Raw genomic sequence first — 23,708 nt, forward strand, 5'->3', positions numbered from 1 at the left:
CTTGAGGTCTAGTGTGAAGTTTCCACCAATCAGTGATGGTTTGGAGAGACATGTCTGTCATCTGCTGATGTTGATCTACTGTGTTTTATTATCAAGTCTAAAGTCATTGCAGTGTTTTTATAGAAAATCTTACAGCACTTTATGCTTCCCTCTGCTGATGACTTTTACGGAGATGCAGATTTCATTTTTCAGCAGGACTTGGCACACTGCCCACACTGCCCAAAGTACCAATTGGTTTTATGTAATATTCCAATTTTCTGAGACACTGATTTTTGGGTTTTCATTGGCTGTAAGCCATAATCAGCAACAATAAAAGAAATTAAGGTACCACTTTAAAATAAGACTACCTTTATAAAGGGTTTATAAACGGTTTACAATTAGTTTAAAAATGGTTATTAATTAGGTTGTAAATGCCTTAAAAATAATTTATAATCAGTTATAACACATACGTAGAAAGGGCAACAATGTAGATTGCTGTGGGTTCACTATTTGACAAACAACAGGTCATTGTTGCCCTTTCTACGTATGTGTTATAACTGATTACTAATGATTTTTAATGCATTTACAACCTAATTAGTAACCATTAATAAACTAATTGTAAACCATTTATAAACCCTTTATAAAGGTAGTCTTATTTTAAAGTGGTACCGAAATTAAAATAGAAAACGCTTAATATAGATCACTTGTTTTGTTCAATTTTGTAACAGGATTACTTGAAATAATGTAACTTTTTAATGATATTAATTTTTTTTTGTTTAGTCATTTTAGAAAATTACTAGCAATAGAATAGAACTCATTGGGGCAGGAGACCCTGCATAAACCTGCTGGTTCTATGTCTATGGATACAAATTAAAGTAGCTGAATATTGCATTAATTATAGGCATGTTCACAAATATTTAGACACACAGTGTGTATGAGAATTTACTGTAAATGTAAATGAATGTGTGTGAGTGTCGCATTGCTTACTGTAATCCAGTACACACACACACACACACACACACACACACACACAGAGACTCCCTCTTTACTTTCCAGCCCTCCCTCACTCTCTCTCGCTCTCTCAGTGCCGGGAATGGGAGGTCTCAGAGGATGGTTAAATGAAAACAACTGCAGGCCAGCGCTGGAACATCATGCTTTTTCCGTTTCTTAAAGACCGACGGAGACACAACGGCCTCCCCGGCCCCTCGCTCTAATCAACAACACACACACACACACACATTTCTCAGTGACTATAGTACATACACATGCATCCATATACACACACACACACACACAGCCCTGCTCCACTTCTTCGATCAACCGCACAAGCACACACACACACACATGCTTAGGCCTATGGGCCCCTTACTCTACTTATCTAATGAGTCACACACACGCCACTCACAGTATTTAACACACACACACACACTCACACACGTCTGATACGCACTACCACATTCTGACAGATTCCAGATGGGGAAAAGTGCCACAGAGCTTGACATGACAGGAATTGTGTATGATCTGTGCACACTCAACACCCCTACCATAAACACACACACACGCAAACACACACACACACACACACATCTTTATACAGGGTCATTATACCGCAAATAAACAGCAAAATATGAAATAAAAAGTGTTAAGATTTTTTTCCTCATTTTTGGGCGTAAAAATGTTTGTGGAGTGAGAAGAGAAGAGAAGAGAAGAGAGGAGAAGAGAAGAGAAGAGAAGAGAAGAGAAGAGAAGAGAAGAGAAGAGAAGAGAGGAGAGGAGAAGAGAAGAGAAGAGAAGAGAAGAGAAGAGAAGAGAAGAGAAAAAAAGACAAGAATGAAGAAGAGAGGAGAAGAGATAAGAAGAGAAGAGAAGAGAAAAGAAGTGAAGAGTAGAGAAGAGATGAGAAGAGTAGAGAAGAGAAGAGAAGTGATGAGAAGAGTAGAGAAGAGAAAAGAAGAGATGAAAAGAGATAAAAAGAGAAGAGAGAAGTAGAGAAGAGAAGAGAAAAGAAGAGACATGAAGAGAGGAGAAGAGAAGAGAAGAGAAGAAAAGAAGAGATAAAAAGAGAAGAGAGAAGAAGAGAAGAGAAGTGAAAAGAAGAGAGGAGAAGAGAAGAGACATGAAGAGAGGAGAAGAGAAGAAAAGAAGAGATGAGAAGAGATAAAAAGAGAAGAGAAAAGAAGAGAAGAGAAGTGAAAAAATAGAAGAGAAGAGAAGTGAAAAAATAGAGGAGAAGATAAGAGACATGAAGAGAAGAAAAGAGAAGAGAAGAGAATGGATGATAATCACAGGTTTCATAATTATTTGGATTGAATATTAGTGTAATATTAGATAAAGAGCTGTAATGTAATGTAAAATGTAATTTCATCACCTGGCTTAACAGTAAATATTAACATATTCACAGTAATAATACATCATATCCATTTTAATATAAATACATAGTCTAACAGAATGAGTCTTACCGGGGTCTTTTGTGACAACTTCTTCATCATCGTTATCTGATACAACCACCAGGGGTTTGGTGAAGACTTTGGCGTTCCCCATCATTTTGAGAATGGTGTCAATAGTGACCTCCATACAGGCTTCATCAGGAAGCATACACTGCAGAGAGAGAGAGAGAGAGAGAGAAAGAGAGAGAGGGAGAGAGAGAGAGAGGGAGAGAGAGAGAGAGATATTTACAGCAGTGTCTCACCACAAATGACAGTCATAAGAGCACCGTGATATAAAAAAAAACAAAGAGAAAAGAAGAGCAGAGAAATGAAGAGTAGATCATTGAAAAGAGAAAAAAATAAAAAAGATGACAAAAGACATGGCACTAGAAGAAACAAGAAAAAGAGAAATAAAGAGAAGGCAAGAAATAGAGACATTTTGAAAAAGAGAAAAGAAAAGAAGAGTAGAGTAGAGAAGAGAAAAACAAAAAGAGAAGAAGAGAATATAAAAGAATAGGAAAAGTAAAGAAGACAAGAGAAGATAAAAGAAGGGAAGAGTAAAGAAGATAAGAGAAGAGAAAATATGAGAAAAGAAGAGAAAAACAAAAAGAGAAAAATATATATAAAAGAAGAGAAAATTAAAGAAACAAGAGAAGACAAAAGAAGAGAAGAGAAGAGAAGAGAAGAGGAGAGAGAAGAAGAGAAGAGAAAAATAAAGAAGAGAAGAGAAGAGGAAAGAATGAAAAAAAGAGAAGAAGAGAATATAAAAGAAGAGAAAAGTAAGACAAGAGATAACACGATAAGAAGTAAGACAAGAGATAAGAAGAGTAAAGAACACAAGAGAATAGAATGGAAGAGAAGAGAGAATAAGAGAAGAGGAGAAGAGTAGAGAAGAGAAGGAAAGAGAAGAAAAGAGAAGAGTAGAGAAGAGAAGAGAAGGAAAGAGAAGAGAAGAGAAGAGTATGTGGAGTATGGCAGATGAAAGCACCACATGCTGTAAAACAGCAGAATTAAGAGTTTTCTTTCTGTATGTTTGAAGTTCAGCACTTTCTGCCAGACTGCTGGATTAAAACACAGAAACATAATCATGAAAGTCTTTGTGAGACTCACAGCAGAATGTTTTCACTTTGTGTTTCATAAAAGTAGAGATTATTAAATAAAAAGAGAGAATTGAAGCCATATGGATCATAGCAGCTCTTGGTCTGATAGCAAAGTGAAAACATCCTGTGTGATCAGAAAACATATGCAGAACTTTATACATCCCTCTCTGATTTATGGGTGGTCAATATAATATTCTATTGTTACTCTGATAAATTATGGACAATATGCCTCATTTATCATCAGTAAAAGTTTAACAGTAATATTCAAACAATTTGAGATTAAGACCAATCACAGAGAACCTGTTTGGGATGGGGGGGTCAGTGAAGGAGAGAGGGAGGGATGGGAGGAGGGTGGAGGAGAGAGGGAGGGATAGGAGGACAATGGAGGAGAGAGGGAGGGATGGGAGGAGAATGGAGGAGAGAGGGACAGATGGGGACAGTGGAGGCGAGAGGGAGGGATGAGAGGACAGTGGAGGAGAGAAGCAAAGAGGTAGGGGAGGACAGTGGAGGAGAGAGAGAGGGAGGGATGGAGGGATTTATAGAGGAGAAAAGCTGTGGAAAGCTGTTGTTTGGCTGTGTGGACGGTTGCTGGGTAACGCTGAGGGAGATTTACACATCCTGCTCTGGTGAAAAGTGGACGGATGCTGACAGCTGGCGTGAGCTGACCAGTGCCAAGCCCGGGAACTGAAGGCAAAGAGTGTATAGGGCAGTGAACCGGGCAAAGCAGCGGGTAGAGCAGCGGGCAGAGCAGCGGGCAGTAGGTAACAAAGTGAGCTTTATGTGGAAGGTAATAAAAGCAGGCTGAACCAGGTGTTCATCAAAGCTAAATTATTACAAATCTCTGTCTTTCAGCTGATTTACAGCAGTACCTGAGTTCTTTTTGGCTCAAAATGAAGTGAGATAAATGTAAAGAGTTAAAATTTAAGTAAAAAAGAGAAAAAACAAGAAGAGGATAGAGGAAACCAGAGAAAAGGGGACAAAAGAACGGAGTATGAAAGAAAAGAGCACAAGACTAAAAGAATAAAATTAAATATTTAAAAAACAAAATAAAGGAAACAGTGACATAAAAAGAAGAAATTGAAAAGAGAAGAGATAAAAAAGATCACAAGAGACAAGAAAAGATGACACTAGAAGAGAACAGAATAAAACACAATAAGAGATGGCAGGACAAGTAGAAACATTTTGAGATAAGAACATTTGAGGAGAAAAAAAACAAGAAAATAGAGGAGAAAAGAAGACAAGCGAAGAGAAGAAAATAGAGAGAACAATGGACTAGAGAATAAAAGAAGAGAGAAGAAAGGTGAAATGGAGATGATATGAAAAAAGATGACAAGAAAAGAAAAGAAGAAGAGATAAGAGAGGGGAAAAGAAGAAACGAGAAGAGAATGAGAGAAGGGAATGGAAAGAACAAAGGACGAGCATAAAAATTATGAAGAAGATGAAATGAAGAAGATACGAAAAAAGATGACAAGAATAGATGAGAAGAGAAGAGAAGAAAAGAGAAAAGACGAGAAGAGAAGAAACGAGAAAAGAAGAGAAGAGAATGAGAGAAGAGAATGGAGAGAACAATGGACAAGAGAATGAAAGAAGATATGAAATGAAAAAGATATTAAAAAAGATGACAAGAATAGACAAGAAGAGAAGATAAGATAAGAAAAGCGAAAATACGAGAAGAGAAGAAACGAGAAGAGAAGAAACGAGAAGAGACTAGATGAGAACAGAAAGAAGAGAAGAGAAGAGAAGAGAAAAGAAGAGAAGAATAGAGAAGAAACGAGAAGACAAGAGAAGAGAAGAGAAGAGAAGAGAAAATACGAGAAGAGAAGAGAAGAGAAGAGAAGAAACGAGAAGAGACTAGACGAGAACAGAAAGAAGAGAAGAGAAAAGAAGAGAAGAGAAGAAACGAGAAGAGAGAGAAGAGAAGAGAAGAGAAAATACGAGAAGAGAAGAGAAGAGAAGGGAAGAGAAAATACGAGAAGAGAAGAGAAGAGAAGAGAAGAGAAGAGAAGAGAAGAGAAGAGAAGAGAAGAGAAGAGAAGTGAAGAGAAGGGAAGAGCTGTATACCTCGGGCAGGCCCTGGTGATTGGCAGGTATCTTGGAGCAGAGGGACATCTCGCAGTGCAGGAAGAGCAGCGAGACGTTGAACTTTGACCTGAAGTTGAAGCTGAAGCGCTTCCTGTCCATCTGAGCATGCGGGACGGGGAAGTCCACCTTCTGAGGATAGTACCGAACCGAGTCATCAGTCGGGCAGATGTTCTCAATGATCACGTAATCAGACTGCACCAGGGGGTTCGAGTCGGAGGAGATGAAGCAGGTCTGGATCATGAAGCCCAGATTAGGATCTGCTTTAGTGGCTGAGATCTGCAGAGAGAAAGAGAGAGAGAGAGACAGAGAGAGATGAGGAGAGAGATGATGTTAGTGAACAATAAATGAGGATGAGGATGATGGGGAAAGTTCTGCTGAGTTCTATTTTTTAGTGCCACGAGAAGACGATTCATAATCTGAAGACGGTTTTGAGCTATTGGATAAATCAGTTATGTTTTGCTTAGACTTATTAAATCACAGTGTTCTGTACAGTGCTAGAGCTTCATCTCTCAGGCTAAAGGACTTTTGTTTTACACAGATTTGTTTCTGTTTCTGATATAATTTTTTTTTTTAATAGTTTTCTCTGTGCATCTGAGTTTATCTATTTTCTATGTTCCACATAGAAGTGAACTGTAGCTTCTCTTGCTAATAAGCAATCGAGTGGAGGAGGAGATTAAAGAGAGCACAAGTGGACAAGGAGCAGAGAAACAGACAAAAAAATGAGTTTTAGTCCCATTTACAGAAACTAGAATACAAAAAAACTCATTGGACTTGAAGGTCTGAAGGCATCTGTTTTTACACATACAACATAATATCCAGTAAAAAAGGGCATTACTACTCTTTATTCTGTCAGTCTGGAAATATCCCTCCCTCTCTCTCTTTCTTTCTCTCTCTCTCACACACACACACACACACACACACACACACACTCAGTACACTTTCTCTTGGGCATTTTTTCAAATCAAAAACTATGAGCTCCTCAGGGGCTGGCGATTTGTTTAAGTAATGCTAACAGACTAAAAGAACATTCTGAGAGCGCTCCCGTCCAAGAATCACATTTCTGAAGTGAGTTTTTTTTTTCATCATTTACAAATTCAACACAGAGGCACACCCACCAACCAGAAGATATCTCTCTGATCCTCTACACCAGGACTTCCTAATCTATTACAACGTCCCACTTAAAGCTCCACTAGGGAGGATTGAGATTTTGTGCTCGTGGGCTCCCCCTACAGTTGTAGAGTGTAATAAATGTTTCAGGCCGATTAGTTTCTCTTTCTCGTTTTCTGGCTTTCACAGACATATTCGGTCTCCAGTTTCCAGCTTCTGCCAGAGTGTCTGTATGTTAGTTTGTAAAGAATGAACCAGTAGTCCTTGTAGAACTGTTAGAACTAAAGGTCGGAAAGCAGGTCGCAGTTCTCGTGAGCGATGGTCGCGGCCGTCTCGGAAAACTTACAGAGTCTGGTTTGAGCTCAGAGGAGCTCCGGCACAGACACGAGAGCACCGCTATTCCTACTATTACACCTCAATGCAGCGCTGCAGTGAGTTTCAAGCTGCAATTTTACTTCTTTAAAAAGATCAAAAATCAAGGAAATCCTACCTAGTGCTGCTTTAACTCACCACAAAAAGGTTTGGGACAGACACAAAAATGTTATTTAATCGACTGTTAAATGAATAAGTTAAGCACAACATAATTAATATTATTTTACTAGCATGCTAATCCACTACTTTACAGCTTTGTTAGTCATGTGACTTTACAATCTAACATTCAAATTAAAAAATGAACTGTTCTGGCCTCAACATGCCGCTAACTGCACAATGTAACTTCGGTAAAGCAAGCAGGAAATGCTCACCAGAACTGCATAATGATAATCAACTATTTACACTGTCCATGGAAGACTTTCTTCTAGATTTTGGATTGCATTGTTGTGAGGATCTGATAGCATTCAGCAACAAAATCTTTAGGAGCACACAATGCTGAATGACGACCACCACCCTAGCACATCCAATCCAAAAGTACTGGATGGAGCTCCATATTAAGCCTGTCAGGTTAACTAGTATATCTGTTATAAAACTTGTTTGCAGATACAAATGTACTAAAAAATTGCTCCTTATACTAAGATTAACAAAATAAACAAGACCAGGATCTGATCTAAATGGACTGGAAGAGACCAAAATAATTACAATTTAAGATTTTTATAGTTTCTTATATTTGGCTCACTAAAGTATAAATCCAAATCCATTGTTCAGCTTGCTCTGGCTACTGCACTTGCGCAGATCTCTACATAGAGAAGCCTAGCACATTGACTCTACTTTTCCAGCAAGCTGATTGGCTCTTTTTGCTAAAGGGTGGGACTTTATCTATCTCTTTATAAACATACTAGTACATCAAAGTGAGCATTACAAAATCTCCCATTCATATTTTCATATAAGTGGTTGGCAAATGCTTTAACATGCTTTAACTAATTTGTTTCCAAAATGCTCCAACTTACCCATCATGTTGCACTTTCTAAATAACAGTTTTTGCTCATGTGGTATAATTTTGAAGTTGGGGAAATGCAGCTGTTTCCAATATTTGGTGAAACAAAAGCCACTGATCCCACCCTACAGTGGGTTTCTTCAGCAGTGATCTTTAAGTTCCTTTTTTGGAAGCTCTACTATGGATATCTTCCATGTTTTACCAGTACATTCATTGCATTTTCCATTGGGAGCACACTATCGCAGTATAAGTGCGGTACAGAAGTGCTGGATTTGAGATGCTGGCTAAATAACCACACATCTGGATTTTCAGTGCCACAGTCTTGCCAGGGCTGTCAAAAGGTTTGCCCATCTGATTCTGCTAAAGCATGCAAAAAAAAATACACGCAGATTTTAATAACACCCGCCACAGAAAAGTACGACATCACTTCCCATTTCCTCTGCATTTCTCTGCCCGAGGCCGTTAAACTGGGGCCACTGGAGCATCCGGTCCAAACGCGAGCTCCTGACACACGAACAACAGCACTTATAACACATGGATAATGTGAGTTATGACGCAGAGGTGCCGAGGGGTCATGGGATAGAGCGACCAGCGTGACGTTCCGATGCTTCGAGTGGGTTTTACAGGCTGCCGGACCCTCAGAGCTCTTTGTGACCTGCTGGCTCAGTGTCCCCCACAGCTCCAGCAGATCCGCGACTGATTCCGACATAAATCACTGCTTCAAAGACGCACAGCATGCCAACTCTCGGCCACTGCACTGCGCTGCCCCTGTGCTGCTGTTTATACTGGCCTGGTGGTCAGACTTTGAGTAAAAACTGAGTAAAAAGAAAAAAACAGATCAAACTAAAACATCAAGGGGCCGAAAAGGGACACGCTAACAAAAGCCAGAAAAACAGCTGCTCATGAATAACAGAACATTTAATAAAAGTACTCATATTATATTCTGATTAATCATGTTTTTGCACACACTAATGTATGCATTTATCAATTTCAACTCTAATAAGCATATTGTCGCTGTCCAATAAAAAACACTTATCTCCATTTTTGTCGTTTTTTAGTTTACTACATAATTTGAAGAGACAAATTTAGTCCCTTACACTATGCCAAAATTTCTTGATGAACAGACCAATAGAAACTCTTCAAAATGACCTGAAATAAACTTTTTTTTTACATTGACTTCCATTAAAAGTTTACAAGGTTTTTTCTTTCTCCTGTAAAGTTCTTGTTTTGGAGATTGTTTTGGAGAATGTTTTTCATTGGACAGCGACGATATACTGTATTAGTACTATTAGTAGTTTAGTATATGTTTTTCTGTATACTTTATTATTATTTTCCTTTCACCCTGTTCTTCAATACTCAGGACCCCACAGAAGAGAAAACCACCACCACAGAGCAGCTATTATTATAGCACTGATTAGCATGGTGGTGGTGTATGAGGTGTTAGTGTGTGTTGTGATGGTACAGTATAAGTGGATCAGATACAGCAGTGCTGCTGGAGTTTTTAAACACGGTGTCTTTCCAATCCCTGTCCACTACACTGGCCTGGAGGTCAGGTATTGAGTTAGGCTGAGAAAAAAAAGGTCAAATTCCAACAAAAAGAGGCTGAAAAGAAACACAGCATTGTTTCAATGTCAATGTCTATGTTTTTTTCTACTTTTTATTTAAATTTCTATCCTTATTCACAAGACCAATTACCTCCAATTAACTCCCTATCACTAGTGATGTCCCAACACCAGGAGTGTGAAGACTCCGAAACATGCAAAGTCAGACTCCGCCTCTTTTCTAACTGCTGCTGATGTAGCATTTCTGAGTAGCATCACGACTCGGTTCTGATACATCAGCTCACAGACCCCATATGATGATCGATATCACCAATACTACCAAGGCCAATTGTGCTCTCTCAGGGCTCCGGCAGCTGAGGGCAAGCTGCATGACCAGGATTCGATCATAGGATCCCGATTATAGAGGCAGTTCTTAGCTTGCTGACCCACTCGGAGCCCACCACAATATTCACTTTTACATTTCCCTATAATGGCGAATAAAGTCTCATAATTATTTATCTCCTTCTTCACAATTGTCTTTACTACTTAGAAGAGCATAATTTTGCTTATGTTAACAAAATAGCAAACAATCGAGCTATTCATGCATAGTAAAAATGTGGTTGTTAAACATGCTAACTCAATAATATTATCAATAATACAGACAAAAGTATTAGGACACCTGTTTATCATCATTTCTTTAGACATTAATCAAGGACATTAATAAATAAGTATTAATAGAGTATTTCTAATAGTTGGAGGTTTACCTAACTACAGTGTTAAAGGTCCTAAATGTCCCAATACTTTTGTCCATATGCTACAGACTGCAATCCAAAGGCTGGTGAAACACGAAGGCTGAGAACATCCAAAAGATACATCCAAAAGGTCAAAAGTTCACAGACTCCATTATTTTTTTTAAAGGGACAGTGCTCATGACGTATGAGGCACAGCCTTTGAAAGAGTCACAGCCCCGTAAATGAGACATAACCAAAGATGGGGTGCTGTCGTTTCTCACCGACCGTGACCGAACATCTCCAGACCCCCTCCACAGCCTCAGCCATGAGCAAAAAAAAAAAAAAAAAAAGAGCCTAAAAAACAGACCCCGACCAGACTAAATCTAGACTAAACGTACACACAGCAGGCTCTGCACTGATCTGACAGCAGTGACACTCTCCTCCAGGCTAAATCACTCAAAAACATCTAACCAGTCCTCTCAACACATCTGTGTTTGACAGAACAGTCACATTATACCAGCATGCCTGTGACAGAGTAAGCCTGGTGGGATAGAAAATTTAAATAAAGAAAAAAATAAGAGCCAAATTTGGTACAGTTACAGATTTCATGGTTAGTTCTACAGCAGTTGAGTTAGAGTGGAATGGATTAGAAATGTGCAATATTTATTTTTTAGCATCACCATCGCAATGTGGACATGTGTAATAGACACATGATACATGATACAGGACATGCAATGCAACTTTTATTAGGTGGTACAACTTTATAGCTGCTTAAAACAACATTTTGATAATTAGTGAGGTTATTCTGTTATTACATACATGGCAAGCCATTAAGTCATTACTTTATATTATTATCGATCCCTATAATTAACAAATGTATTTAAAATATAAATATAAAGTTTATACTAGAAGAAACTCTCATTTCAAATATCAGATATTCAACATTTTACCAGTTATAGTATCAGATTTACAGGTCTATAAACACATTCTGAATAGTCACATGACAGGGTGCACATATGCCTAATGTAATTCTGACTAGTCATACATTACCATTAAATACTCCTAATATATAACTCTTTAATACATTTAAAAATATATTCTAAATAGTCCAAGTGCTCAGATCTGTATATAAATGTATCTAATGTAGTTTTAATTAGTTATTTTGACTAGAAACTGATGTGTAATGGATTTCTTTAATATAATGCAAGATGTCAAAATATAGGTTCTAAAAAGAAATAATAATATTGAAATCTAAAACTTTAACTTTTACTATTCACAATCACAATGGAGATATCAGAAATTCCCATTTCTGCTAGTAAAAATTATAGGTGTAACTCCACTGCTTTCTGTTTCAAAATCACTCATAATTAAATTTTACACAATGTCAATTTGTTGGTTCTTGTCAAATTGAAGAACACAGGTTGTTTTAGCAGTTCATTTTTTCATATATGTTTTTAAGAGAGCAACACGTCAGTTATCTTACCTCCACATAGATGGGCTTGTTCTCTGAGATGGTGAATAAGGACTGTGGTGGTGGGTAGCGGAACAGGTTGGTGGTAAACAGCTCCATGCTGACCGTCACGTTATCCTCCGGCTCCTTTGGCAACACACCAAACCCCGGCCTCAGAGAATCCACCGCAGCATCCTGACCCTTACGGTACGTACAGTTAAACTGGGAGAAAAAAAGAGAGAATATAAACAAATGTTGAAACCAGAGCTGTACAAAGAGGTAAAGAGAGAGAGATAGAAAGATAGAAAGGATAGGCTACGTTTCCATCCAAACATTTTGCCAAAATTACCATTGTAACCATGTTTCTATCCAAAATCTAAAATCTCATTCCCACCAGAGACAGTATATGGCTAAATAAGGGGGTATAGTGTAGTATAGTGTAGAAATTGTAGGGTAGTATATGGAACATTTGGGTTATAGGGTAGTATATGGAATATTAGGGATATAGGGTAGTATAGGAAGTATAGGGATTATTGGGTGGTATAGAAAGTATAGGAATTATATGATGGTATTGGGAGTATAGGGTTTATAGGGTAGCATAGGGGAGCGTATAGGGAGTATAGGGTAGTATTAAGTAATCTAGGGAATATAGGGTAGTATACATGGTTTATAGAACTATAGTGTAGTATGGGGAGTATAGGGTACTATAAAGTAATCTAGGCAATTTAGGGTAGTATAGAGAGTTTATGGAACTATAGTGTAGTGTGGGGAGTATAGGGTAGTATAAGGTAATCTAGGGAATATAGGGTAGTATACAGGGTTTATGAAACTATAGTGTAGTATGGGGAGTATAGGGTACTATAAAGTAATCTAGGCAATATAGGGTAGTATACAGGGTTTATGGAACTATAGTGTAGTATGGGGAGTATAGGGTACTATAAAGTAATCTAGGCAATATAGGGTAGTATAGAGAGTTTATGGAACTATAGTGTAGTGTGGGGAGTATAGGGTAGTATAAGGTAATCTAGGGAATATAGGGTAGTATACAGGGTTTATGAAACTATAGTGTAGTATGGGGAGTATAGGGTACTATAAATGAATCTAGGCAATATAGGGTAGTATACAGGGTTTATGGAACTATAGTGTAGTATGGGAGTATACAGGGCTTGTGGAACTATAGTGTAGTATGGGGAGTATAGGGTAGTATAAGGTAATCTAGGGAATATAGGGTATCATAAGCAATATATGGATTTAAGGGTAGTATTGGGATTATATGGTAGTATAAGTATAAGTATAATAAGGATTATAAATCAGTATGGAGAGTATAGGGAAATATAAGGTAATCTAGGGATTATAGAGTAGTATAAAGTAATCTAGGGATTAAAGAGTACTATGGGTAGAGAAAGCGTAGAGTGTATGGCAGGTTAAGGGAGTATAGGGTAGTGCAGAGTGGTATGAGTTAGTAAATGGTAGAATTTGGGAGTAAAGGGGGGTATAGTAGAGGGGTACAGGGAGTATAGGGTAGTAGGGAAACATCTGGTATAAATGTAACAATTGTTTTTTGGTGTATAAATGTCAGGCAAAAGGAACGAAACTACTGAAACGCTACACTTTAATATTTGATTGGGTTTATGTGCATGTGGTTTGATTAGCCTTCATTTATTTAATTTTTTTTTTTTTTTTGCAATATTTTTCTACATTTCTACCTTTTCTTCTCAGGTTTATTGCACATTTTTAAAATGTACAAAAACATAATGGATAAAAAACTTACTATAGAGAGAGAGACCAAGTGAGTGACAGAAAGAAAGAGGCTTTTGAAGTTATAAAAGAAAGCGTGGCAGTGTTCCAGCAGATCACCGGAGCAGGTCGAAAGGAGTTCAGAAAACAGATGAGGTGAAGTCTGGGAAATGTAGTCTCGGGGCTGAAATTCTCCAGGCACTCCTTAGACATTTATATATGAGTAAGAATGTTAACTCAGCAATGTGAGTGAGCCTGAGTCTAGTATATGAGCAACCTTGCGTGACAATATAACCTCTACCTGAATTACACAGACAATGTCCTTTTATAGCTGAAACTGTGACAGCTGAAGGCCACAAAAGATGACAAACAGGTCAAGTTCGTGAAGTTTTACAAGGTAGTAAATTATTAGGAGACCAGCATGAGGCATTGCTTCATATCGAGTGCATTCACTATATGAACTAAAGTCTTGGGACACCTACTCATTCATTGTTAAATACATGTTATTTTTGCTGACATTTTGTAGAATTTCTGTGCAGATCTGATTGAATTCAATGGTGACAGTTAAAAGAGTATTGGATGGAGCTCCATCATTCCAGGGATTTATACCCAGAGAGTCTGATTCTATTGGCTGCTAATTTGAATGGTTCTCTACAGCTACAGTGTCAATCAAAGCAACTTAATTAAAGAAGCTGAATGCGTTTAATAGAAGGGGCCACATAGTGAACAGAATTTTATCGAGTGTATTGAATAAAGTCGTCATTCTAATTCTAATTGTACCAAGATGGTTGAGCGGCGTCCGGTCTCCAGTATAGTTTTTTCTGGCATGTCTGGATCTCCGGGGGAAACCACATCTCCAGCCTCAAGGTCTTCATCATCCAAGGGCCACCCACTGCCATCCCTGACCTCTGATTGGCTGATCACAATCTGTCAAGCAGAAAGACACAGGTTACATTTTATTTCGAAATTATTGTAAAAATGAATCTAAAATTGTTAATATTTCCTCAGGCTCCAGAAACTTGGTAAAGTGATTAATTTGCATTAAATATATAAAATATTAATGCATTAAAGTTTCTAGATTAATCACGTGTTAAAACAATAACATTAACAGTAGGGGTGTGCCATATTTTATCATACGCAATAATATTGTAAAAAGTTTTGACACTATAAAAAAAACTCAAGCAATATTTATTTAGCATTTGTTTAGCTATTTACTGTATTTATCTGTGTTTGCTGTGCTTGCAGTTTATATGCACGTACTTAATCTGCTGCACTTTAGTATTGCAGTAGATTTGTAGTATATTCTTGAATTTGTTTTATTTTCAAAAATATTGTAATATTATTTTAGTGTCATATCTCCCACCGCTGGCTGGCAGCAATAGTTATTAGTAACTACTTGACTATTTATTCATATTGTCGCTGTCCAATGAAAAACACTTATCTCCAAAACAGCAACTTTACAGGAGAGAGAAAAAAACTTGTAAACTTTCAATAGAGGTCAATGTAAAAAGAGTTTATTTCAGGTCATTTTGAAGAGTTTCTATTGGTCCGTTCATCAAGAAATTTTGGCAAAGTGTAAAGGACAGTTTGTCTGTTCAGATTATGTAGAAAACTAAAAATCGACAAAAATGGAGATAAGTGTTTTTCATTGGACAGCGACGATATGTATATGTATTGTATAAGTTATAATAGTATGTTGCATTAAAAGATCATTATATTCTAAGCTACATTTAGTAAATTTTGTGCTTCCTGCTCAATGTTCAGACCTGCAGTGACCCCCTGTGTGTTTGTGTATCTGTAAGAGAGAGCGCCTGCCAAAGGCCAGCAGAACCAGATGACTTGGAATTCAGACGTGGGAATGCTCAGCAGTTTCAACAGCGCCGGTCCCAGGATGGGTCCACCAAGCATGCTTCTCATTTCTGAGCTCAGCAACAAGGCCACTCTCCAGAACAGAGGGAAGCACCCCTCTGCACCCAGTGCAGGCGGTTCACCAGATCAGAGGTGAAGGACTGAACGTGTGAGAACATTGCTCAATCGAGGTGAAACGGCGACACTGACGTCTGCTCTCGTACGCTGCTCTCGCCAGTTTCCTTCATTGTCCGAGACCTTTCGGACAGTTCTCAGCTGCTATCAAAGTCCCATCTTTGCTCTGAATGTGCAGGTCACATTTTCTAATTGCCCCTGAGGCCCTACGTCCACAACAAAGCAGCAACATTTGGGAGGCCGCCCAGCTCTTTAATGGACTGGGCCTAAAACGCACTGTATTGAATTTCCTCCACAAATTATTGAAGGAGATCAGCGAGGAAGTGACTCATCTGAGCTGGGTGAGAACAAACAGACTGGAGCAAAATAACACTGATAGAGGCACTGAGGGCAGTCAGCCTCAACTGACCCTCAATCAGATCTGTTTAATATAGGAGAGATAGCATGGCACACAACTGTACAATGCACAACATATATTCTGTATCTGCTGTACAGTATATATATATCATAAAGTGCAAAGGAATTAATCACATTGCATGGGAAATCAAAATTTTCATATTACACTGTTTTCAGCTGCTATTAAAGTCCCATCTTTGCTCTGAATGTGTAGGTCACATTTTCCATTGAAAAGTAAAGAAGGGTTTTTCTCTCTCCTGTAAAGCTGTCATTCGGAGATACTTGTTTTGCCTCCTCTGACACATTTCGACTGCTACTAATGTAGCATTAGCGTGTAGCATCACAGCGCACTCGGAGGATAGCGCAGTGACTCGGTTCTAATACATCAGCTCACAGACGCCTTTTGCTGATTGACATCACCCTAGGAGTGATGAGGGGAGAGAACGCCATCTACCCACCCAGAGAGATCAAAGCCAATTGTGCTCTCTCAGGGCTCTGGCATCTGATGGCAAGGTACATGGCCAGGATTCAAACCAGCTCTCCCGATCATAGTGGCAGTGCTTCAGACCGCTGGACCATTCGGCACCCTAATTCAAATTATTCAAATATATCCGCCCACTTCTCTACAATACAAAGTTACTATGTTCACTAATACCACTTACAACTTTATTGTACACAACACAAGCCTTTTGTTCACCACGTCCAGAAGCTCCGCCCACTTCTCTACTAGACTACATGCATTTTAAAACAAGACAATGCAAAACAACATTGAGAAAACAATAAGATTTTTTTTTGCATCTTCCATACTGTCTGGTTTTATAAAAAACATGCAATATTTGGATTGAAATATTTCCATACACTTACTGTATTAATGTAGAGGATGACTGGGCTTGAATGGGAAGGATACTTGGTGGTTTGACAGCCAGTAAGAGGAGTCTCGAGTGTGTAGTGGGTGGAGTTTGAAGTCGCTTTGCATCGTGGGTCTTGGAGAGTTATGTTGGCTTTATTGATGCCATTTGCCTAAAACAAAAAGTACAAATATAATAAACAGATATAACAGACAATTTACATGCAGTGATGAAAGACAACCACAGTTGCCCACAGATCTATAGCTACATATATATATGTGTACACCATATGGACACATGTATGAGGACACCTGCATATTTGTGGTTTCTGAATTTAGGATATTAAAAAAGTGTTGATCTGGCTTTTACTGGGTCTAGATTGGGTTTTTGACTTGATTTTGGAGCATTTCTGTGAGGATTTGATTGCTTTCAGTAGTAATAAGAGCTTTAGCAAGGCCAGGATGTTGAATGATTACTGTCTATTATTCCAGAGCAATGCACAGGTCAGTGTTGGGGGGCTTTATGACCCTCTATAGCCCATCCCTGGCATTAGCATGTTGCCAATACAGTATGTGTCCTAGTTTTCTGGCCATAATTCTTCACAGGGACTACATAACCTAAGATGTGTGTGTGTGTGTGTGCACGCAATTGAAAATCTGTCTCTGCAGTAGGTAAAAGTTAAAGTAGCCAAATGCATTCATTAGAAGGGGTGTCCATAAATATTTGGACACATAATATATTTCTTCTTTCCAAATTCAAGCTCATAATAAAACGACCAATAAATAAAGTTCAGCGCTTTTGGCACTTTCCTTCGTGGGTTATTTCAAAATCAAACAACAAACGCTGTGTGTTCCCAGCAACAAATAAAACACACTGCAAAAACTGCCAGCTTTGACCAAAAGCTGTTTGATTGCAGTGGGGATGACGTGTGAGTGTGTGTCTGAAGTGGTCCTTCACCACAATCTCACTGGTTTTACGAGCTCTGACTTCATACAGAAGGTCACACACACACACACGTATTGGCACAAATCTGTGCACACATTGTGGGAATATTCACACAGACTGGAGTGTGTGAAACAGAAAGAATGAGTGTCCACTTGCGTAATTCATCTTCAGTCAATTCTGGCCTAAAGTTCACCCCCACACTTACACTGGGAGAGTGGAATTAAATCTCTACAGAGAATTGTGAAAGAATTCAGTAAATCTGAATGCAAAGAGTTTCGCTCTGTCAGCATTTACAGCATTTACAGCTTTAAATTCATCACACATGCATCTATCTTGACTAAGCATCTTACTTACTATTATGTATTAGGAGTTTTTGCCTAAATAATGCATAGTAATGCACTGGAAACTGTACAATTAACCATTGATTAGCCCTTGATTAGGACACAACTGGAAATCACTTAACCCTGCTATTAATGCTTCCACATTAACCAAAACTGAAGTGTAAAAAAAAAGGTCTAATATAAATTATTATACCACAGTTAGTTCCGACCCTGCAAAGTGATTTGCTCAAAGGCGTTCTACGAGTGCCATTATCAGCCGGTAATGCACTGTAACCGAAGCTCTCCATGTTTTACTCCACCACATACAGGTAACCTAGCAACGATGCAGCGCTTACAAGCCAAACAGCGCAGCCACAAACAGAGCAGCAATGGAACTATTTTAACTCGCGGGGTTTTTATAACTAAACAGATTGTATTTTCTCGTCCTCTTTAACTCAAAATCTGCACTAACTCAATAAACTGCACTACGCCTGCAGTACAGCAGTGCTAATATTACACGTTATAGTTTATTATTGCGATTATACCACAGTTCCAGTATCGCTGTTTATTAAAAGATTTTGAGTTAAAGACACAAGCACTCCCTTTTATTTATTTATTTATTTATTGCTTAATTATACTCATCTCTTTTTAGTAATAATTATTATTAACTATATCCTGTTCAAATTACACAGCATTATGCAATCAAATGGCATATATTGTATATTCAATTATTTAGCACACTCTGACCTGTACATCCAATTTTATTTTAAACTTATTTCCATAGAAATATAACAAAAGGGACACAGGTATTAAAATGAGAGACCAGAGAGTTTGGAGTATTGTTGTGAGGATTATATAATATAATATAATATAATATAAAATTATATAATATATTTAATAATATAAAATATAAAAATATATTTAATTAATATAAAATTATCTGTTAAATGCTCAAATCACAAGAAGCTGATCATTACATTCATGCTAGCACTATCACAAACATTCTCAGAAATATTTAAACATGATTTTTAAACCAATCACAATCTCCTAAACAGGATTTACCTGCAGGCTCTCTTTCTCAATGCTGATTACCATCCTGCTCTCCTCACAGCGCACGTTCATGCCCACGCTCAGCGCCCCCCGATGCTCCTCCGGACCCCGCGGATCCTCCACGGAGGGCGGCAGGTACAGGAAGGGCAGGCTGTGTTCTGGGGGCGGGGGGAAATGGAAGGGGAGGCTGGACCGGGCGGGAGCGTCTCGGGCGCTGGGCCGGGGGAGCGGGTTGATGGTCTGGAGGATGGAGAGCTCAGGGGGAAACAAGGAGTCCAGAGTATCCACTTCTTCTGGAAATGAGAGAGGGTACAGTCAGTGATATTAACCCTTTAATATGCCTTGTCCCGAATACAGACTTCAGGTGTAGGTGATACAAAACCCTTTTTTTCTGCAGTAAAATAGGTTATTCACATTCTGAAAATTTGAGGGCTTTGAAATCTTTTACAGGAAACTTGGAGAAGCTGCCTATTTTCTCTCCAGATCAGTAACAGGAATCAACCCAAATTCTGCATGTTTGAATATAGACATAAAAACAAGACAAACATAACGAAACTAAAGTTTTGGAGGACTGTTGATTTGTATTCAGGAAAATATTGATTTTAAATTAAAGTTCAGGAAAGAGCCAATTTTATGATTTTATACATTATAATTTGACATTAGCAGATTTACTTAATTTTATTTTTTTTTATATATTTTCTGTTACAATAACAATAATAATTTTCAGTGTTCAGTTTTTTGGGTCCAAAATTTTTCCAAGTTTTTTTTGGGTCAAATTTTTTTTCGTCCCAAAATTTTTCGAAGTTTTTTTTGGGTCAAAATTTTTTTCGTCCCAAAATTTTTCGAAGTTTTTTTTGGGTGCAAAATTTTTCGAAGTTTTTTTTTGGGTCAAAAATTTTTTCGTCCCAAAATTTTTCGAAGTTTTTTTTGGGTCAAATTTTTTTTTGGCCCAAAATATGAATAGAAATAGATATTTAGTGGTGTAATGTCAGGCAGAAAATTAACAAAAATCCTGCCTGACAAGGGGTTAAAGGTGCTATACACGATTCTGGATAATGAATGGTGATATTTCATTCATTCAGTGTGGGTTAGCTGTTGCCACAATTGTTGATGCTAAGCAAACCACTTGTGCTAATTTATCATGTCTCAATAATCCCTACACATCCCCTCCCTTTCTCTGGTGCTGAATGACAGAACCAATATTGTGTTTCTCGATCCAAGTCACTGAGATTGTTTCACATTTAAAGACCCAGTGCTAAATATTAGATCAGCATGCAAACAGACCAGAGAGCTAGAAAACAGCCAGAAAACATTTGCTAATTATTACAAAAAGTGTATTATATTGAAATCATATGTCACACCTTTAATGACGAAAACACCATACTGTATCTAATACTAATGTTATTAGGGTGGAAAGCTGAAATCATCACATCAGCAGCTTGGCATATAAATTTTTTTCCTCGTTACATTAAATATACCACAGTTACCATGCGATGTGAATGGCTGAGAGGCGTTCTTTAAGTGCCATTATCAGCTAGTAACGCACGAAACCAAAGCTCCGCCACATAGAGGTAACCTAGCAACAATGCAGAACTTACAAGCCAAACAGGGCAGCTACAAACAGAGCAGCAACATTATCAAAATCAGTAACAGCAAGTTCATTAAAGTTCAAGTTCATTAAATGCTTTGAAAGCATTTTGTTCTATCTGAAACTGGAGGATGAAGCTATAAATGACCAGCTAGATACTTCCAATGAGCCACGGTTTGTCACACTTACAAACATTTTACATCCTGGGTAAATTAGAAGTGAGCGTTATATATAGCATCAGTTTTGTGTTTCTACTAAAATTAAAGAACTCCAAAGTCTGCAGTACTACACTTTCCTATATAAGGCAATACACAAATACTTTTTTAGTGTTTTTTTTTTTTTAACATTAAAGGCAAGATTTAATCAGGAAACTCATAGCATACTTCGGACCTTACTTTCCAAAAACATGTTTTACTTTTTTTTGTTTTATTAAGAGAAATGGGTTAGAAAAAAATATTCTGTGAAAAAATCTTTTTAACAAGTTTTGTTTCTTTATAAACTGCATTAAAGTTGCATATCTATGAAATTTTAAGATGTATTATATAAATTGTTCCCAAGTTTCTTCTTAGACATTATTTTGACTCCTGCTCCAGACACTACTGAAGACAGTGGTGTAGTAAATGATAAAGTTTGATTAGAGTGAAGATACTCACCAACGTCTTTAAGACGCAGGTTGAAGACGTTAGCCACGGCGGTGTTGGTGTAGGAGGTTATGGGACTGTAGTCGTTGTCCTCCGCCCACTGGATCAGAGCCTGGGCTCCTGCAGGAAGCTTCTGCCTCACAGCTTTAGACACCTGCATTAGCCTCTCTGTGCTCGCAGTCAGGCTAACGCTGTCAGACGTCTGAAAAAATAACCAAAAAGAAGTTTCATTTTCACTCAATAGAATTTATTAAATATTTATTTAATTTCAGTCATTTTATAGGCCTGTTATTAAAATGTATTAATAATACATTTGTTATTATTTATTAAAAATAAATAATAAATTACTTTTATTATTAGAATTTGAGTTGACTATGATCATTGTCAATAGGCAAAACTAAAACAAAAAAAAACTAAACACACAGGGTGCTACTTTCCTTTTAAAAGTACACTGACGTGCCAAAAGTCATGGGACTGGAACTAGTATCATGTCCCACAAAAGCTAAAGAATGCTGCACTCACCTGTGGAATATGACCTGAATGAATCACTTATCTATAAGGAGTGCTATAATGTGTAATATTGGCTGTCTGCGGCCTCGTGCTGTAGAGCAGCACAGCAGTGCCAATATTACACATTATAGCACAAACCTCGAGTGTATTATTGGGATTATACCACAGTTCCATTATTACTGTTCATTGAAAGATTTTGAGTTAAAGAGGACGAGAAAATCTGATCTGTTTGGTTATAAAAACACTACGCATGTTAAAATAGTTCCATTGTTGCTCTGTTTGTAGCTGCGCTGTTTGGTTTGTAAGCGCTGCATCGTTGCTAGGTTACCTGTATGTGACAGAGTAATACATGGAGAGCTTCGCATCAGTTACCGTGTATTACCGGCTGATAATGTCACACATAAAACGCCTCCCAGCCAATAACATTGCGGGGTCGGAACTAGCTGTGGTATAATTCTTCACGATCATATTACTACATACACATACTGCTCTCCCATGACTTTTGGCAGGTACGCAGAATGAACTTATGTCTATTATAATGAGGCAAAAGTTCAAAGACAAGTGACTTAACAAGTCAACAAATTCATTAAGATACGCCAAATTTTCCACAAATTCACCACAGTCCAGCTTGATTTTCATTGGTCATGAATCACCCAGGAGTGACTGTAAATACATCACGCGTCTGGACAAGGTCAGGCAAACACACTCAAACACACTGATCTACACACACTCCGCTGAGAGGCCGTGACCAATCCTGGAGCTTCTGTTTCTCTGGGCTGTCCAAACCCACGGCCGAGACACGCTGTCTAATCAGCGGAGGATCCGATGTGTCAGATTACGCAGGGATTCCGGATTTGTTCCCGGATCTTCTTTACTAGTAATTGGAGGGGGGCGCAGGGGGCGTAGGGGTATAACCCCTCTGTGCACTTTTCCCACACTCCATTTCTCACACTCACATGCCAGCCTGGCAGACGTGCCCCGGCCAGATTGTAGCCGGACTCACAGTAGCAGGATTTTTATGAAGAGATCATTTCACTGACATAGTCTGCGTTCTTTATGCACTATTTGTCCTGTGGTCCATTCACACACGCATATATACTGTATAAACACCCATGTACAAATCTAGTCTACATGAGTTTCTGAATAAATTCTTAAATAAAATCTAATAAATATATCTAATGTTGATAAATCTAATTCAACATCAACTAGCTATCAATCAAAGTATTCGACTGCATCATATTTACCTTTATCTAATAAATAATAAAAAACACTCATTCTTAAAATATGCTCATGAACAAACAGCATCTAAACATCTATACCAGTGGTATCCACCTATGGTGCAGAGATACTAGACCATTTTTTTTTTCAACTTCCAATACATAGATAGTTCAGTAAATGTAATTTAAGATGTGACAGACATTTAGTCAATTTATTTGCAAAACAAAACCTGTTTAGGTCATGTTGGGTAAGCACAGTACAGTAGTACAGTCACGTGACAAGCAGAGCTATCTGGTAAGAAGATTAACATGCAAGTTAACTATGTGAGAATCTGAGTGAAGCAGCTGTCCTGTGGTATGTGTTTTACACATTATGATAAAATGGTTAAAGCTCACCTTCCGTCGTTTTTTCTTTCATTTTAAAATGTCTAGTTGTGGTCTCTAGTATGAATGAATGACATGTGAGCCGTTTTTGTAAAAAAAAAGTGCTCAGGTGTCTCTGTATAGCTCTTTTTTAATGGACTGTTTTAGGGGTGTGTCCAAAATGACCGGATTCCAGCTTTGCTCATGAATATTCATACATGCAAACAGCATGCAAATATCTCTCCTCTGATTGGCTAGGAGCACTGCGACGCCCCTCCACCGCTCTGCCGCTCACTGCCTCCCACCTCCTAACTGATGAGCGGTG

At 38.1% G+C, this 23,708-nt stretch overlaps 1 protein-coding gene across 2 annotated transcripts in view; it reads right to left on the reverse strand.

Moving 5' to 3' along the window:
* Positions 1–23,708, reverse strand: part of tgfbr3 (transforming growth factor, beta receptor III) — a 178,589-nt gene that overhangs the window by 19,643 nt on the left and 135,238 nt on the right. For both annotated transcript variants that reach the window (XM_022675431.2, XM_022675429.2), the window contains exons 8-14: positions 21,306–21,495; positions 19,077–19,357; positions 16,766–16,921; positions 14,303–14,449; positions 11,819–12,007; positions 5,567–5,863; positions 2,439–2,577 (exon numbers count right to left, since the gene is read on the reverse strand). In XM_022675431.2, the coding sequence (XP_022531152.2) occupies positions 2,439–2,577; positions 5,567–5,863; positions 11,819–12,007; positions 14,303–14,449; positions 16,766–16,921; positions 19,077–19,357; positions 21,306–21,495 (1,399 nt within the window). The remainder of the gene's footprint in view (positions 1–2,438; positions 2,578–5,566; positions 5,864–11,818; positions 12,008–14,302; positions 14,450–16,765; positions 16,922–19,076; positions 19,358–21,305; positions 21,496–23,708) is intronic.

The sequence above is a fragment of the Astyanax mexicanus genome, chromosome 5 (genome assembly GCF_023375975.1).
Source record: "Astyanax mexicanus isolate ESR-SI-001 chromosome 5, AstMex3_surface, whole genome shotgun sequence".
NCBI lineage: Eukaryota > Metazoa > Chordata > Actinopteri > Characiformes > Acestrorhamphidae > Astyanax > Astyanax mexicanus.